The following is an 18,216-nucleotide window of genomic DNA, read 5'->3' as shown; positions in this document are numbered from 1 at the left end:
CTGCAATGCCAAAGGCCCAGGTTCGATTCCCAGTGCCTGCCCATGCTAAAAAAAATACTACAATTAATGCCTCCTACTCCACCATTTTCTATGACATCCTAAATAGTTTCTAATACCATTGTTTTAAGTTCAACTGATGTTTTCTTCTACCAGTGTCTAATTTGCTACTAGTCCTACCTGGTGAACTATTCTTTTCAGATATTGTGTTTTTCATCTTTAGAAATCTCACTTGGTTCTTTTTAATATCTTCTTCCATTTTGCTGTTTTCTATGTTAATGATTTTCTTTAAATACTTGGATGTATTTATCACTCTTTAAATATCCTTATTGCTAATTCTGTCACCTCTCTCACTTATGGTTCTGTTTCTGTTGATTGATGTTTCTACTAGTTATGGATCACGATTTCCTGCTTCTTGACATGTCTGGTAATTTTTTATTTGATGGTAGACATCATGAATTTCTTTAAATGGTGTTGGACTAAGCAAATAAGTTACTTATGGAACAATGAGATTCTTCTGAGCCTGCCTTTTATGCTTCACATGGATATGTTTTGAGTAGCCTTTACTCTAAAACTTGTTTAGTTCTACTACTAAGGTGTGACTCTTCTGGTATCTCTTTTAAATGCCCAGATCTTCATCAAGGACTGTTCATTCTGGTTGGTCAACATTCAAACAAAGCCCAGTTATCCTGTGTAAGCTCTGAGAATTGTTCTGCTTACAACTCTTCAGCCAGTTGTTGTGACTTGGCTGTTTCTTTCCCAGTTCTCAGTTATATCACCATGATTGGAAGTGGAAGTCCTGAACCACTTAAAATTTCACAGTGTACCCTGAGTTGCACAACTACATTTTAAAAATTTCATTCACTTCTCACAAAACCTCTCTTTGCATTAAATATTCATATATTGTCTCCTTCTGCTTCAATCTCCATTCCTTTTTGTCTTAAGTGGACATTGGAAACAGTGTGAATGGTGAGCATTTTATATCCATTTTAAAATAATTCACATTTCTGTCCTTTCCTCATGTTTTTCCTTTTATTCTCATGCCCAGATTACAACTTTACATTGATCATTGACCCTCAAGCCTCTCAGAAAAGCGTGAAGAGTTGAAACATAAAATTCTGTGTCTCTGATGTTTCATGCTTTTAATTGTCTTCTTGGTCATATGCCTCTTTTAGACTATGTCCATGTGGTATGGACCAAGCTTTCTCCTGTATAAGAAAAGGTTAAGTAGACAGCATCTAGAAGAAGCTAGTAATCTTCTCTGAGTTAACCATGGAACTCATGGAGCTAATTGTTTCTTATCTTCTGAGATTGAGATTTGTTGATTGCAAAATGCAAACAAGTGCTAAAAATAATTCAACAAGATTTTTGACCTGACTGTTCGAAGATCATACTGTGTGCCTCATTAGAATGTTTTGCACAGTTATCTAATGGGTACACTGCACAGTTGTGGTGAATTTTTGCATTTGGAATTCACTGCTAAATTGAACACACATCAGAAGGGCACTACAGAATGGATCAAATCTGATTTCTAAGAAATTGAAACAACAACTTGTGTATTTGGGGAGTGAAGTGAGTGACACTCTTTCCCATCTTTTCCACCTTTTGCACATCTTTTTTGCAGGACTTATCTCTTCAACATGTCGGAGCTGATCCTGAATAATCTGCCCTTCAGAAAATAGGCCTTGATGGAGCCTACTGTCAGTACCAGAGTCACAGACCTGTCAGAGTTAATAGTCCTCCCTGCAGTTGCTCTCTCAGGAACTTTGCCAGGCTGGTGGAGAGTTTTGTACTCAGATCTAGCTAACAGAGTATTGTAAAGTAGATGAGGTGGTAGACAAAAGAGAAGAGACTTGGGCTCCTTTATTTTCTTTGTAAAGTGTGACGCTATCTCAACCTGACTTCCCAGTCACTGGGCAGTTATGCAGGTGACTCCGTACCACACTTAATGCTACTGACCCAATCCTACGTGCTCACATCTCTTTGTGTGTCCCTTCATGGTGGTTTGTCTTGATTCCCCATTTTGCTTGCTAGCTTCTTTTCCATCTGGCATGGACCAAGCTAGCTTCTTGTGGTGGTTTGGAGCTGTACACCACAGGAAAACATTTTCTTAAATGTAATCTATTCCTTTGGGTGTGAACTCTTATAAATAGTATCTTTTGATGAGGTTTCTTTGGTTAGGGGTTGGCCTAGCTGACTAGGGATAGGTCTTAATCCTGTGACTAAAGGCCTCATAGGGAAGGTCACAAAGAGAGAAAGATACTTCCAGAAGCTGAAAGTCAAGGAACCCAGAAGTCAGGAAAGACTGCCATGTGAATTGCCATATGACAGAAAAGTCAAGGACCAAGGATCACCATCAGCAAGCCCCAGAAAGCCAGTCTTTTGAGAGAAAGCATTGCCTTCTTAACACCTTGCTTTTTGACTTCTGCTAGCCTCAAAACCATGAGCCAATAAATTCCCGTTGTTTAAGACAACCCATTGCATGGTATTTCCCTTAGCAACAAGGAAACTGAAACACTTCTTAAAGGCAGTACTTGGCTTTGTGGACTTTAGCCTATCTGAGTGTTGAGAACAGTGCTTAGTGTACTTTCAGGCCCTAACTCTAATCTTACCATGTGACCTTGATGAGAGATTCCTTTCCTTTTTAGTTGGGTCTGTGTGTTACTAAATTAATCCACAGCATGAGTGTTTACTATTGTGTTTACTGTTTCTTAGAACTCTGTTAGGGATTATGAAAATTCTGTGGTGTAACACTGGGTCTCTTCCCTCAGATTGCTCAGAATCTAGTGAAGACACAATTTCAGTGGAAAAATCAGGAGTAGTAGTGTGTTTGTTTCTCTGGAGAAAGGCCTGCCACTCTGCCTACCCCAACTAATGCATAAACCCTAAAGCAGTATGTTTTCTCCTCCACAGGAAATCATTCATTAGGAAAACTGTAGAAGATAGATCTCTTCCAAAAAGGTGGGAGGGCAGAGCAGACTGCTCTTTTATGGCTGAAGTTGGATGGAAAGTTATGGAAATAGGTCAGTTTTCCCAATTTCAGGCCCTAGAAAGTAGTTATACATGGGGTCATATCAAAATGATAAAATAATAATAATAACTACAGTTATTGAGCACTTTCTGTATGGCAGGTATTATTCTAGGAACTTTAAATACATTTGCATTCCCTTATTTAATCTTCGCAACCAATCCTATATGTTGATCATTACTCTCCCCAATTTACAGAAGAGGAAACAGGTTCATCCAGCTCCACCCTGATAACAAGTGGTAACACTAGGGTATGAGTTTAAGCATGCTAACTCTAGAGAAGTACTTTTTTTTTTTTTTTTTTTTAAAGGAAAGACAGAGAGAAGGAAGGAAGGATAGAAGAAAGGGAAACATCTCCAAACATTTTCTTGCTTTATTGTATTTTGTTTTTCCGTTTTTGTTACATGGGCTGGGGCCGGGAATCGAACCGAGGTCCTCCGGCATAGCAGGCAAGCACTTTGCCCGCTGAGCCACCGCGGCCCACCTAGAGAAGTACTCTTAACTCTCTGTTAGCTACCATTCCACCCCCACCCCGTGCTATCCTGAAAATTACTAGCTTTTAGTCAGAACTCTTTTTTCAGTGCCAGGTGCCACTAGATCCAACAATGACCCACCAAGATCATTATTTAAAAAGCACCTTTGCAGTCTTATTGCTTAACTTTAACTGGTCCTGGTTTTAGAATAATAAATTTGATTTGTGGAGGAGGAAGAATTGACTTTTGTTTTCTCTGTCATCAGACTGCATCGTTCAAGCTGTCTATCACCTGACCACCTACTTAGCTAATTGTGAGAATGCCGCTAAGAAGCTGTCCTTGGAGTGGTGAAATTGCAGGGCTAGGGACAGACCTCTATTGGTTCTGGGAGAAAAGAGGGGTGTCCCTTATTGGGAAACAGACAGCCAGTTCTGGGGAAGGTCTGGTTTTAGGTAAGTAGAGGAAAAGCAGGAGATTAGAGTCTTTCAGAGAAAACGAATGCCCAGACACACACACACACATTTTTCTTTCAGTCTTTTGTCAAAAATTCCTCTACCATATTCAAAGAGGTGAGTTAGGCAGTGCCCTGAATAGATATTTCTCGTTTTCTTCCTTTAAATTTGAGGAACTTTTCTGGGTATTGGAAGGAAAAAGGCTTCAACCTTCCTGGCTGAGAACGGTTTATTTTACTTGTCATGTTGTTCCTCCATAGCTGATTAGAGGGAGCCACCTCACTCTGTATTTACCATAAAAGCAGTTTGTCCCACTTGTAGCTTTCTCCTCTCTGGCTGTTCATTTGCTGCTATTATTGAAGGTCTACAATTTATTCAGCATTATTTATTTTAGGAATAGGAGCAATGAGCAATTTTGAGGGGTGACATGGGAAACAAATTTGATTATTCAGATCTTGAAATAGGTATTCTTAAATCCTGAACCATTGTGAGAGGTAAACTTCTTGTTTCTCCACACTTTACCATGGACTGCAATCTTTCATTATTTCTCCATCATTAGCTTGTAGAATAAGCCATATCTGCTCAGCCCCCTTTAACTGATGGGAGAAAAAATCAAGATAATTCTTCCCAGTCTTACTGGTCTCCGCACTAGCCCCTGCCCAGACAGAGGGTACCCACGCAACCAGGGCTGCAGTTGAAAGTCCCCCTCGGGCAGCTGCAAGACATAGCTTGAGAAATGTTCCTGGCAACACCTTTTTAAAACCAGGACCTGTGCTCTGGTGCTTGGCTCCTGACTGCTGTCTGACATGTGGCATGCTTCCATGCTAACTGGATTAATCAGACGGTTTTGTGGGAAAGAGGTCTTGTAATTCCACCTAAAAGCAGTTGCCTTGTCTCCTGATCAGTCTTAAAGGGCAGCCTGAGGGAGACAGAAGCACCCCTTGGACTAGTAAAGCCTCCTGTCAAGCACTATTGCATCCATGCCTAAGAGAAAGGCAAAAGGAGGTGCTTAAGGTGGCAGAGTGAAGAGGAAGGATGAGCCACAGAGGAGATCAGCACAGTTGTCTGCTAAACCTACCCCTTCAAAACCAGAGCCCAGGCCTAAAAAGGCCCCAACAAAGAAGGGAGGGAAGTTACCCAGAGGGAGAAAAGGAAAAGCAGACACTGGCAAGAATGTGAACAACCCTGCAAAAACAGAGATGCCGCCACAGTCCAAGCATCAAAAGCGGAAGGCCCTGGAGATGCCAAGTGAAGTGTACATTTTTGATAGCTTTGTACTTCTAGTGACTCTGCTGTTTAAAATACTATAGGTTTTTTTTTTAATCAAGTTTTATAAAAATGTAGAAATCTGGTTTATCTTTTTGTTGTTGTTAGCACACAGAATGCTTCAATATTGTCTTTTGTAGAAAGGTCAAATACCACTAATAGAATGTATCTCAGAAGACAGACTGAAATGGGGGGAAATAGTATTTTCTATCTTGGATTTTGAAGATTGTTCTTGGTTCCCAGGGGGAATTCTATGACATTTTGGCACAGAAGACTTGTCATGTGGAGAAGCAAAACTTCATGTGCTCGTCTCTTTCCCTGATGCTGTCAGCATAGACTTGAAACAAGTGTGTTGATAAGGCCTTGGCACCCCTAAAAGCAACTGTGTAGGTAACAATACTCAGGCAATGCAGACTTATGATGATGACATCAAGATCATACCATTCAAGAGCCAAGAATCCTGTTTTTAGTTTGTGGATTGCCCCATTGAGGATCCTGCTTTTTATTTTTAGTTCATTTCCTCAGAATCAGAATTGGACTATGAATAGCTCTTAAACTACATACTTCATGTGAAATGTTCATCCAAGTTGAAAGTTTTCCTGTTGAAAGCAGCAAAAGAAAACTCTGTTAAATTTTACGGTGACTTTTTGGGGAGGGGAGTTTGGAAGTTGACAAATATTATTAATTGTTGTCTGTGTCCTGCTGGAATAACATGACTGCTTTTGAAAAGTATCTTATAAAGTCAGATACAAGTTGGCTTGAACAGGTGGAATGGAATCATTTCCTCCTGGATGTCATTAAGATAGTCTCCAGTACTACCTTGTAAACATTTTATTGTTTTGCTTTTCACATTTGTCCTTAGTCTGCCCTCAACTTATTTTTGTGCAAAGTGTGAGGCGGAAATCCTGTTTAATATTTTTTTCCACATAGAAAGTAGTTGTCTCAGAACCATTTACTGAAAAGTTCATCCTTTTCCTACTGATTGTAATGCTGGCTCTTTGGTTAACCAAGTTTCTGTGTGTGGGGATGGGTCTGTTGTTGGGCCCTGTTCTGATACACTGATCAATCTGACTAACCTTGTGCCAGTATTAAATGTTCCTGATTACTACAATTTTAGAACAAGGTCCTTATATCACAAAGGGTAAATCCTGCCTCCACCCCCAACATCACGCCAAATTTTTCTTCCCCGGGCATATGTTGACTATTCTTATCCATGTGCTTTTTCATGAAACTTCTAGAATTAGATTGACAAGCTCTGCATTAAACAAACAAAAATCCTTTAAATTTTGTATTGGATTATAGATTAGTTTTGGGAGGCCAGGTCATTTTCACAATACCGAGTCTTTCAATCTGTGAACATGGTGTGGCCTTCCATTTGTTTAGGCCTTTTAGATGCCCTTCAATAAGTTTTATAATTAAAAAAAGAAAAGAAAGAAAGAAAAAGGAAAAAAGCAAGGTCAATGTCCAGACTTGTACCTGGACTTGGTAATGCTCTTGTTTGTGGTTTTAGAACTTAAAACCTTTAGGCTGTCCTTTCCTGCTCTTGGAAAAAATGGAGCCTAATAATCATTTTCTCTAACAAGCCAGTAAACATCTGAAATGGAGCAAATCATGTGCAGCAAGAGATATGAGGAGATATTCTGTCCCATGAAAATTCTCTAAAAAGACTTCTCATTTTTTCCCTCCTAATTCCCTTTTAACTCCTATGTATGTTTCAAAGCATCCAGAGATTAATTTCACTATGATTAGGAGTTAGGTGGGGGTAAAGCGGAACTGCATGGAAGTGAGCAAAATGGTTGCAGTCTTTTTGGGAGAATGGAAGATTGGCCTTGAAGTATGAGCATTCATTATAGAAGGGATTCATTGAATCCCTTTGGTACCCAATCCTGAGCCTGACTCAGGCTGACTGAGTCAGAAGAAATCCAGTTGAAGATTAAAGAAAGACCTTTGAATTTCAAGCTTTCAAATAAGTATTAAATAATCAAAATAGCAACCAAAGTCAGATTTTGCTGGAAATGAATTTGGAGTGGTCTGTAAAGTGTTTTTGGTAGTTCACACTAACTACCAGCAGAGTTGAGCTGAGTTTTTAGTTGCTAATGGTGAAAACTGACAGGCCCTGGAGCCCTAAGGAGCCTTGTAGTCAATAAAACTCCAATATCAAACCAGGCCTTCACCAAGTTACTCTTCCTGCTCTTCACAGATCGTGTGTCCTATTTCTTAAGATGATTGAGTTAAAATTCCTCAAATCTTTGTTCTCTGGAAGACCAAGTTTAGCCTGTTAATCCAGGAATGTTCCCCAGGGTAGACTAGCCTGCCAGTATAGGAAGAGTTCTGGACCAGAAGTCAGAAGAATCTGGTGACTAATCCAAGCTTTGTGACTTTGAGCAATTTGCAATCTTTCTGGACTTCTATTTCCTCATCTGGAAAATGAAGGTCATGCATTACATAGGTAATTTCAAAGTCCCTTTCAGAACTATTATTTTTATGGTTCAGTCCCAGTAGCACTTTAGCAAAAAGAGATGTAGTTGCCTTTCATGACACTGTCCTCTTATTAGGGGTAACTTCAGACCTTCCTGGCTACCATTTAACTACCTGATTGATTTTATTTGAGTATACCAAATACAATCTATTTCTATTTTTCCATCTCAATAGTTTCATTCCTTTGGCACTTTCTATTTGCTAGATCCTATCACATATTTTTACACTTATTTTATATATTACCACTAATATTTTAGTGAAATATTATTATGACTGTTGCACAGATAAGTAAATCAAAGCTCAAACAGGTAAAGGTCACATAACTAGTAAATGATAGTGTCAAGATGTGAACCCAGATCTCTCTTCCATAGCCTTTTTTCATTACGCCCCACTGCTGTCTTGACAGGGTCCATGTTTATGTCCTCTTCTGTAAGAAGTTTCATTAAGTTTGTCCATTGGTATTCTCTTATGGTCTCCTCCTCTTTTGACAGTCTAACCTCTCGGGAAGGCCATACATGTTTCTCTGGCTGGGAGTGGTTGGCAGCAAACTTATATGCTTTCCCCAAATAGGTCATACTATAGATGTCAGTTCAAATTGAGAAGAATGTCATGAATACAAATGTGCTATCAGGTCACATCCTATTATTTAGTTGTCCTCTCATTCTCATTCTGCTGGGAATTTAGTCCTATAGAGATTTGAGAGTGTCTCAGCAGTTTTTCAGGCACAGGGCGCAGCTCTCTGACATCAAGGATGAATAGTGATTGCCAGGAACTTTTCCAACTTATGATTCTCCTTTGTTGCTATCTTCAGGCCAGAAGTTATTTCACATTTCAAAAATCCTGCTAAAAAAAAATGGGACACAAGCTATTGAATAGTCTGTGGGGAATACCTCTTGTGGGGAATACGAGGGGAAGGATATTTATGTGTCTGAAACCTCCCCACCAATTTTAAACTAAGCTTGTATACTGGGATCTCTTTTCCATCCTATCATTAAAGACATCCTAATCCTGATATGGCCAGGAGTCTCACAACCTGCATCATGCCACCGTCCTCTATGGACTCTCCGCTCAGTCTTTTCTTTAGTATAGCTATCTACTTAGTTGCAGTGGGTACTAGGAATTCTCTGAGTTCTGGCTGACATGTTACCAATTACATTCAAAACAGTGAGGTCATTACGAGAGGCCTGCTTTCAAATTGAATAGGGAAATTTGGTTTCTTCTTCATAGGAATCTGCCTTAGGCTGAGTGAAGATGTGTGAGGCACTAGTTCCTGGCATATGATTAGAATTATCTGGGGACAGCAGGAAACTCCCACCCGGAAGTCACCAGAAAGAGACTTTCATTATAAAATTAGTAAACATTTATTGACTATTCATTATGTGCCATGCATTGGACAATCACAGAACATGGATTATCTCATTTCATCCTCACATCAGCCTTATGAGGTAGATAGTGTTATCCCCATTACAAAGATAGGCTCAAAGAAATTAAATAAATTGTATAAATTTACATAGCTAATTAGTGTAGATCTGTGACTAAGGATTTTTGATCTCTCTGACCTCAAGGCCTATGTTCTTAATAACTTTGCTATCTTCTCAGGCCCTTCCTACTCCACAAACCTCAGGGTCAAGTGTTTAGGGTCCCCTATTTGTTTGTTTGTTTGTTTGTAGTAAAATCCTTTCTTCTATTTGTTTTAACCTCTGTTGAAGCAAAGTATTTCAGGGCAAAGAAGGAGACATAGGATCTTTGAAACTGAGGCCATTTGTGTATTCTAGCTTTCACTTAAATACAGAAAATGTTCCTTTGTGGTTAAGAGTAATTTATGCACATAGGAGCTTTGGAATGGTTTGAAATAGGTAGATACCTCCTGGAATTGTAAAGGCAGATTCTCTTAAGTCCCAGAAGCTATCCAGGTAGGTTTATGTGTAGCCACTGGGATGATACAGATTCGCTCAGTTGTGTGCTACCTCTAGGAACTTAAAACTTATATTTCCATGTAATTTTAGAAAGATGAATTCAAGTTCCATTTTATAAAATGTAGGGCTGAGGCTCAAAGAGGTTAGGTGAATTGTCTGAGGTCCTATAACAAGAATGGGGCCCACTGAAGTTCAGTCCTCTTTCTGTCGGGCCCCTTGCCAGGACCCGAGTTCCTGAGCACCATAGATAGGAATATAAGGATTCTTTAGAGAGCATGCAACTTGTAGGTACTTGACTGACTTTGGAGCTACCTTGGACTGAGGTGGTGGGCGAGGTTCTGGGAAGCCTATATGCCCAATAGCTAATGAAAGATGGTAGACTTGTACTTGGGGAATAGACTATTACCTGATGGTTTAGGGAGGGATCGCAATCTGGGAGGGGCCCTTTGGAGTTGCTAGGAAGTTAGATACTGAGGTTGCAAATTATGATATAGCATAAGGTCTTTAGGCTTAAGGGCTCTGGAAGATTGCCCTCTAAGTGCTTCCCTTATCATGTTCCAGGCCAGTGCTGAGTGTGAGGCTCAAATGGGACATATTCCTAATATCTGAAGCTGTGGAAAGCACAGTTGCAGAGTAGGAAAGTACTCCCTAGTACTGAAGTCCTGAATGGGTTGAGGCTAGGCATGGGTTTAGAACATCTTCCCTTGGTAGTGAAAATGGAGTGTCAACGACAGGAGAAGGCAGATAGTAGATGAACTGACAGGCAACTTTCCTCTGAGTAAAAGAGGAAGAAAGGGAGTAAGCCCAAATGAAAGGGCCAAGAGGAGGAGGAAGTAATGGTAAGTAATGTCTGGACAAAAGGAGAGCTTATCCATTCTCTAAGTCTAGCCAGGACTCTGGTGTCTTTCCAAGAGCAGATAGCTCAGGGGGGTCTCTCAGTTTTCACCTCCCTGCAGCAGACTGAACTGAGTTATACTGACCAAAGCCAACTTTACTGGGAAAAAAAAAAATCTCTGTTTTTGAGTAAAACTTTAGACCTTCCACTCTGTCCTGGCAAGAGGAAAAAGCCCAGGTGATCAAGGCAGCCTTACCTGAGGCTCTCAGGATGTAGTCAGAAGGTACAGCTATCTCTTTTCATGCTGCACCTTCTTCTTAGAAATTGGCTTTAGTATATGGTGTTTGTCTTTTGGCACCTGACACCCCTTAGGGAAGACTGAGTCCAATTTGCTGGATCATAGGCATTGCTAAAGCTGCCCAGATTTTAAGGCTTAGTAAAACATGGGCTACTCTATTTTGCCTAGTTCCTGGGGGCTTTTTTTGTCTTTGAGGAATTAGGCCTTTTTCTGGGCTTGAGCCGTACATTTCTGAGCAAAGACCTTGGTCGTAGATATTTTGGCCACGAGTGCAGCCCACGTGCATGAAAGAGCTGGATTATTTTGTGGGTGACTGTCAACTGCTGGATACCTTTCCTCCTGCTGCACTGCTGACAACTGGAAATAGAAGCAAAGGAGCCAGCCTATACTAGAGTCTGTGAGACACAGCCAATCAAAGCGAGATTGTGGAGTTAAGTGACCAGGGGGAAGGAACCTAAGCCAGAAACCTGGGCGAGACTTTTGCTGTAGCTATCCCTTCCCCAAACTCAAAGATTTTCCCATAGCAACACAAGCCTTCCCCGTGCTCTCCAGCCCTACTTTTGCCTCAGAAATTCTTGGCAGGCAGAAGTGTATGCTACTAAGTAAAATTTGGACTGGAAGAGGAACAGCCCAAAGGCACTTTGCCTCTTTCAGAAGCCCATCCTCAATGCTTCTGACCAGTCCTGTTTCCAGCTTATTCCCTTCACCCCTACCTTCAGTCAGAGCTAAGCTTCCGTCATCACTCACTCACTCTCCTCAGGCTCTCTACTGAGCCAGGACCTCTCCATGATATCGTAGCCTTTCCTCCCAGATCAGATCAGATTGCAAAATAGTTATCACACAGATTCCCAGGGTGAGCCAGTTGTTTGCTGTCCTGTCTCTCCTTTCTATGCAGCTCATTTCTAACTTAATGTAGTGCATCTTACCCTAACAGTTTTGCCTTTGGTTCTTGGTTTGATAAGCTGAAGTCACATCAGGCCTGGCCATGGTAATCCCTCCCTCCTGGAATCACAGAGATCTAAAGCTCCCGGAGTCAGTAGAGGTCAAAACAGAAAGTTTGAGAGAGGTATGGTAAGGGAGAAACCATTTATCAAAACAAAAAGGAGCTAGAAGTAAAAACCTAAAATTGTGGAATTTACTTTTTCACAATTAAAAATAAAAGATGGGGGGGGACTTCCGGAGAAGATGGCGGCTTAGTAAGATGCGCGGGTCTTAGTTCCTCCTCCAGAACAGCAACTAAAGAAACAGAAACAATACGAAACAGCTCCCGGAGCCACGACAGAGACCAAAAAGACAGCGTACCCCATTCTGGAACGGCTGAACGGGCAGGGAGAATCCGCTGCAGTGAGATACCCGAGGGGCGCGCGCTTTCCCGGGCCGGGGCAGCTGGCGACCGGGGTTCCTTCCACACACGTGGCTTCCCGGTCCGACTGGGAACATTGGGTAGCGGGGCCCTCCCGCCACGCTTGGCGTCTCGGGCTAGCTGGGCAATTTGGACCGGCACTCCCCCAAGCCGCGGTGGCTGGCGACCCCCCCTCCACACGCAGTTTCCCGGGCCGACTGCGAGATTCGGATTGGCAAGTTAAAGGAGCCACAGCATCTTTTACTGGTGGGACCCGCAGACAGACGAGCGCCACGAGCGCCACCTACTGGGCAGGAAAAGAAAAACAGAGCCCAGAGATTTCACAGAAAAACCTTTCAACCAGCCGGGTCCCACACCCAGGGAAATCTGATCAAATGCCCAGACACCAGCAGAAAATAATGGATCACGCTCGGAAAATTGAAGATATGGCCCAGTCAAAGGAACAAACCAATAGTTCAAATGAGATACAGGAGCTGAGACAACTAATGCTGAATATACGAACAGAAATGGAAAACCTCTTCAAAAACCAAATCAATAAATTGAGGGAGGACATGAAGAAGACATGGGCTGAACAAAAAGAAGAAATAGAAAATCTGAAAAAACAAATCACAGAACTTATGGGAGTGAAGGACAAAGCAGAAAAGATGGAAAAAACAATGGATACCTACAATGGTAGATTTAAAGAGACAGAAGCTACAATTAGTGAACTGGAGGATGGAACATCTGAATCCCAAAAAGAAACAGAAACTATAGGGAAAAGAATGGAAAAACTTGAGCAGGGGATCAGGGAACTGAATGACAATATGAAGCGCACAAATATACGTGTTGTGGGTGTCCCAGAAGGAGAAGAGAAGGGAAAAGGAGGAGAAAAACTAATGGAAGAAATTATCACTGAAAATTTCCCAACTCTTATGAAAGACCTAAAATTACAGATCCAAGAAGTGCAGCACACCCCAAAGAGATTAGACCCAAATAGGCGTTCTCCAAGACACTTACTAGTTAGAATGTCAGAGGTCAATGAGAAAGAGAGGATCTTGAAAGCAGCAAGAGAAAAACAATCCATCACATACAAGGGAAACCCAATAAGACTATGTGTAGATTTCTCAGCAGAAACCATGGAAGCTAGAAGACAGTGGGATGATATATTTAAAATACTAAAAGAGAAAAACTGCCAACCAAGACTCCTATATCCAGCAAAATTATCCTTCAAAAATGAGGGAGAAATTAAAACATTCTCAGACAAAAAGTCACTGAAAGAATTCGTGACCAAGAGACCAGCTCTGCAAGAAATACTAAAGGGAGCACTAGAGTCAGATACAAAAAGACAGAAGAGAGAGATATGGAAAAAAGTGTAGAAAGAAGGAAAATCAGATATGATATATATAATACAAAAGCCAAAATGGTAGAGGAAAATATTATCCAAACAGTAATAACACTAAAAGTTAATGGACTGAATTCCCCAATCAAAAGACATAGACTGGCAGAATGGATTACAACCCAGCAATACCACTGCTAGGTATCTACTCAAAGGACTTAAGGGCAAAGACACAGACGGACATTTGCACACCAGTGTTTATAGCAGCATTGTTTACAGTTGCAAAGAGATGGAGACGGCCAAAGTGTCCGTCGACGGACTAGTGGCTAAGCAAACTGTGGTGTGAACCTACGATGGAATATTATGCAGCTTTAAGACAGACTAAACTTATGAAGCATGTAATAACATGGATGGACCTAGAGAACATTATGCTGAGTGAGTCTAGCCAAAAACTAAAGGACAAATACTATATGGTCCCACTGATGTGAACTGACATTCAAGAATCAACTTGGAATATATCATTGGTAACAGAGACCAGCAGGAGTTAGAAACAGGGTAAGATAATGGGTAATTGAAGCTAAAGGGATACAGACTGGGCAACAGGACTAGATACAAAAACTCAAAAATGGACAGCACAATAATACCTAATTGTAATGTAACTATGTTAAAACACTGAATGAAGCTGCACCTGAACTATAGTTTTTTGTTTGTTTGTTTGTTTGTATCTTTTGTTTTTGTTTTTTTCTTTTTCTTTTTTTATATATATATATTTTTATTATTATTTTAATTTTCTTCTTTATATTGACATTCTATATCTTTTTCTGCTGTTTTGCTAGTTCTTTTCCTAAATCGATGCAAATGTACTAGGAAATGATGATCATGCATCTATGTGATGATACTAAGAATTACTGAGTGCATATGTAGAATGGAATGATTTCTAAATGTTGAGTTAATTTCTTTTCTTTTTTTTATTAATAAAAAAAATACACAAAAAAAATTAAAAAAATAAATAAATAAAAGATGGGGGAGGATTTAACTCTAGATTAATGTAGAAAGACTCTTAAACCCAAAGGCTGGGGTACCCAGAAGTTTGTGTCCAAGCATTGGATAGGAGGACTGAGTTGGCATTGAGAGAAGACAGCAGTGGCAGATGATGCTCAGGAACATCTTGGGATAGAAGAAATATAGTGCCTAGAAAGGGAGAAGAAAGCAAACATTAGCTAAGTCTCTGTTAACAATGGTTACAACCTGGCAAGAGAAAGCTTCAAAATAGGGCTGAGAACATATTTATGATATCAAGGATACTGGTGAGCTCAGACACTTACAGTAAACAGCATTTGCCAGGTTGAACTTGTCAAGGAAGGTGGGGGTGAGGGGAACAGAGGAAATTAGAAAGTGTTCCCAGAAACCTGAAGAACTGCTCCTCATGGCCAGGTTTTTTCTGAATGATAAATAATAAGCAAGATCTCTTGAGGGTATCACCCAAGACTGATTCTGACGTAGGGTCCTGGGGGCTGAGCAGTGTGGGATTTGCCTGATCTAAGCCCTGTCTGGCCCTTGACCTCCCCCCAGGTGCTGGAAGTTGTACGAGCCAACTATGACACACTTACACTGAAGCTGCAGGATGGCCTGGACCAATATGAGCGCTACTCAGAGCAGCACAAGGAGGCTGCCTTTTTCAAAGAGCTGGTGAGTCTGCCCCTCCCCTCCCTCTGTCTGTGTCCCTTGGGGGCCCTCTCTCACCCATACAGGTGGTCATCTAGGGAACAACTCAGATTTGCCAGTGTTGATAAAACAAGACTAGAGGAGTCTGCTGGGATTGGGTGTACAACTTCTCCCTCACAAAGCAGTCCAGGACCATGCAGTGAGAGAAAAGACTTTTCCCCAGGGTACTGGGAAGGGTGAGGAGCCTGAGACACCATTGCCCTCTTCTCCTCTGTAGCCATGGAGACAGCCCCTTTACAGCTCCAACTGGGCCTGGAGTTTGACATGTGTTCTCAGTGGCAGCCCTGGCTCACTACTCCTTATCCTGTCGTCAGAGCAACTAATGAGAGTAATTGATTCTTCTCCTCCTTATGCAGTTGCTTCGTAATGATTCCTTATTGGCTCCTGGTCTGAGTATCATCCCAAGCTAGTTCCCTATTCTTCACTCCCTACCCCCACTTCCACTTTCTAATCACTCAGCTTCCTGCAGCCCCCACCTTTGGCCACCTGGAATGAGGGAGCATTTGCATTGCCTCCTGTACCACCTCCCAGTCAGAATTTCCACAGAATTGGATTCTAGAAGATGTTTGTTGTCCCTTTTCTGCCCTGTGCTCAGAGCTGCTCTCAAGAAATGCTCAGTCTTCCTGTAGCCTTGCCACCTGTCTCCACCTATTTAGTTGTTGTATTAATTTGCTAAAGCTGCTGGAATGCAATGTACTAGCACTGGAATGGCTTTTGTAAAGGGAATTTATTACTTTACAAGTTTACAGTTCTAAGGCCTTGAAAATGTCCAAATTAAGGCACCAAAAGAGGTTACCTTCACTCAAGAAAGGATGACGCCATTCAGAACACCTCTGTCAGCTGGGAAGGCACGTGACTGGCATCTGCTGGTCCCTTGCTCCTGAGCTCTCTTGCTTCCAGCCTCTCTTTCCTGTAGGGGTTCCTCACTTGGCTTTCTGTGGTCCTTCACGTAGTTCCTGCAAGACACAGCTTTCATGATACTTGCTTAGCATCTCATGGAAAGGCTCATGGCGACGTCTGCTGGATTTTGCCCATGACTAGGAATCTGCTCTCTTTGTCAGCACTGCAAACATCTCCAAACATCCATGTCTCTGTCAGCTCTGAAGCACATGTTCTCCAAGGATCTGCATCTGAGGTTTCTTCAAAATGTTCCCCCTTTTAAAGGACTCCAGAAAACTAATCAAGATCCACCTTGGAGCGGGCCACGGTGGCTCAGCAGGCAAGAATGCTCGCCTGCCATGCCAGAGGACCCAGGTTCGATTCCCAGTGCCTGCCCATGTTAAAAAAAAAAAGAAAAGATCCACCTTGAATGGGAGAGTCACATCTCCATCTAATCAAAAGGGCACACCAACAACTGGGTGTGTCACTTCTCTATGGAAATGATCTAATCAAAAGGGTTTCCACCCTACAATATTGAATGAGGACTAAAGGACATGTACACAACACTTTTAATCTAGCACAGTTGTTTACAAGTATCCTGGCTGGGACCTGAGATCAGAGCACATAGGCCTTTACATCCATTTCCCTTGTCCCAGAACTTGTATTAGACTAGCTTTTACTTTCCCATGTGGAGTCCTTAGTGAATGTGCCAAATTTTAGATTTTGTCTGTGTCATGTTAAACATACAGTCCAGCTCTGACCCTGATATGGCATTCTTAGGATTTGGGACTTCTGGCTGTTGCAGGGTAAGGAAGGCATGCACTGGGATGAATTAGTTAGGAGCAGGAAGCCCTTAGTGTAAAGAGATACTGGAGTAGGATATTTTTGTGGGGTGGTTGGCAAGTCTTTAAGTTTACATAAGGAATTGCTGGAAGCCAGGAATTCACAGAGTAAGTTATTGAGAGATGAAGAGAATGTCAGGGAGAGAGTTAGAGGAGCTGTGTGTCAAGGTTCTTTGGCACTAGCCTTGGTCTTACTCACTTCACTCATTTCTATTCCTCTAGCACAAGTTAAAGTGAGCCTGATCTAGCTTGAAGCTAATGCATTTGAGTTGCTTGCTGTTTCCCTTCCCTCTATTATTTGCCTAACAACTTCATTAAATCTCCCATAGCAAAGCAGAAATTGAAGAAAAGCTCCCTGGACTGTGAAGTCCCAGACAGATTGACAAATTTTTCCATGTCACTGTTCCTTCACACCCCCTCCCATCCTGCCCCGGCTTTGTTTCACACACAGCATACACACCTATTACCCATGGACAAATCTTCCATAGTCTTCTGGAGTCCTCTTAGTACCCACTCAGAATAGTAAGTTTGGTCCCTTAGCCTCTTCTCCACAAGTCTTTTTCCCTGCTGACACAGGTAATGCTTCCTGCAAGGTTTCCGGTCTGTGCATAGAATGTATGTGAGTTGAGCAGCCAGGATACAGCAAAGATATATCACAGACATCCCTCTAGAGTGGGAGGCATCTTTGTGGTGTGACAAGAGTACTGGACTAAGAATTAAGAAACCTGGTCCATAGAAAGCTTGCCTTCCATGAGGGAGACCCAGGTTCAATTTCCGGCCCATACATCCAAAAAATAAAAGAAACTTGGGTCTTTCTCGAGCCTATGACTCACTTAGCTGTGTGACCTGATCCTGGTCATTGGCCTCCTTGGATCACACTCCTGCCATCTACACAAGACAAGAGCAGTGTCTGTAATTCTCCTTTCCACCCTCAAAATTAGATAAATCCAAAGAGAGAGTGAGGAAGCTAAAGGCACATCAGAAGAGAGGTGGCCTCAGAGAATGACTCCTCTAGGATTAAAGGAAGTAGCTCCTGCCTCAGTCTTCTCTTTCCCCCTCAGACCAGTACCCTTCTGTTTGGCAGAGGCAAGGACAAGAGCCTGACCTCAACTCTCCCTCCATGTGTGTCTACTTCTACCTCCTCGGAGCTCAGGTGTTCTTCCTTGCATCCTCTAGAATTTCCCTCTTAGCCCCTCTTCTTTTCTTCCCTCTGTGGTGAAACTGATTGCTCAAGGTGAAACTGATTGCTCATTTGCCTATAAGCATAATAAGTGTTAAGGGTTCATTTCCTCAGAGAGAAACTTCTAGCACTGCATCTTGGTCCTATGCCTCAGGCACTGCCAATTCTAC

The 18,216-nt window shown here is 41.8% G+C and overlaps 1 protein-coding gene across 5 annotated transcripts in view; it reads left to right on the top strand.

The window, feature by feature from the left end:
- ARMH3 (armadillo like helical domain containing 3) overlaps positions 1-18,216 on the top strand; it is a 365,667-nt gene that overhangs the window by 343,847 nt on the left and 3,604 nt on the right. For all 5 annotated transcript variants that reach the window (XR_013161708.1, XM_077125817.1, XM_077125814.1 and 2 more), the window contains one exon: positions 14,993-15,109. Coding sequence is in view for 4 of the 5 variants with exons in the window: in XM_077125817.1 (XP_076981932.1) it covers positions 14,993-15,109 (117 nt within the window). In the remaining variant the exon portion in view is untranslated. The remainder of the gene's footprint in view (positions 1-14,992; positions 15,110-18,216) is intronic.

The sequence above is a fragment of the Tamandua tetradactyla genome, chromosome 13 (assembly GCF_023851605.1).
Source record: "Tamandua tetradactyla isolate mTamTet1 chromosome 13, mTamTet1.pri, whole genome shotgun sequence".
NCBI lineage: Eukaryota > Metazoa > Chordata > Mammalia > Pilosa > Myrmecophagidae > Tamandua > Tamandua tetradactyla.
Note: the sequence above shows the minus strand (reverse complement) of the source record. Positions and strands in the feature narration are given on the sequence as shown.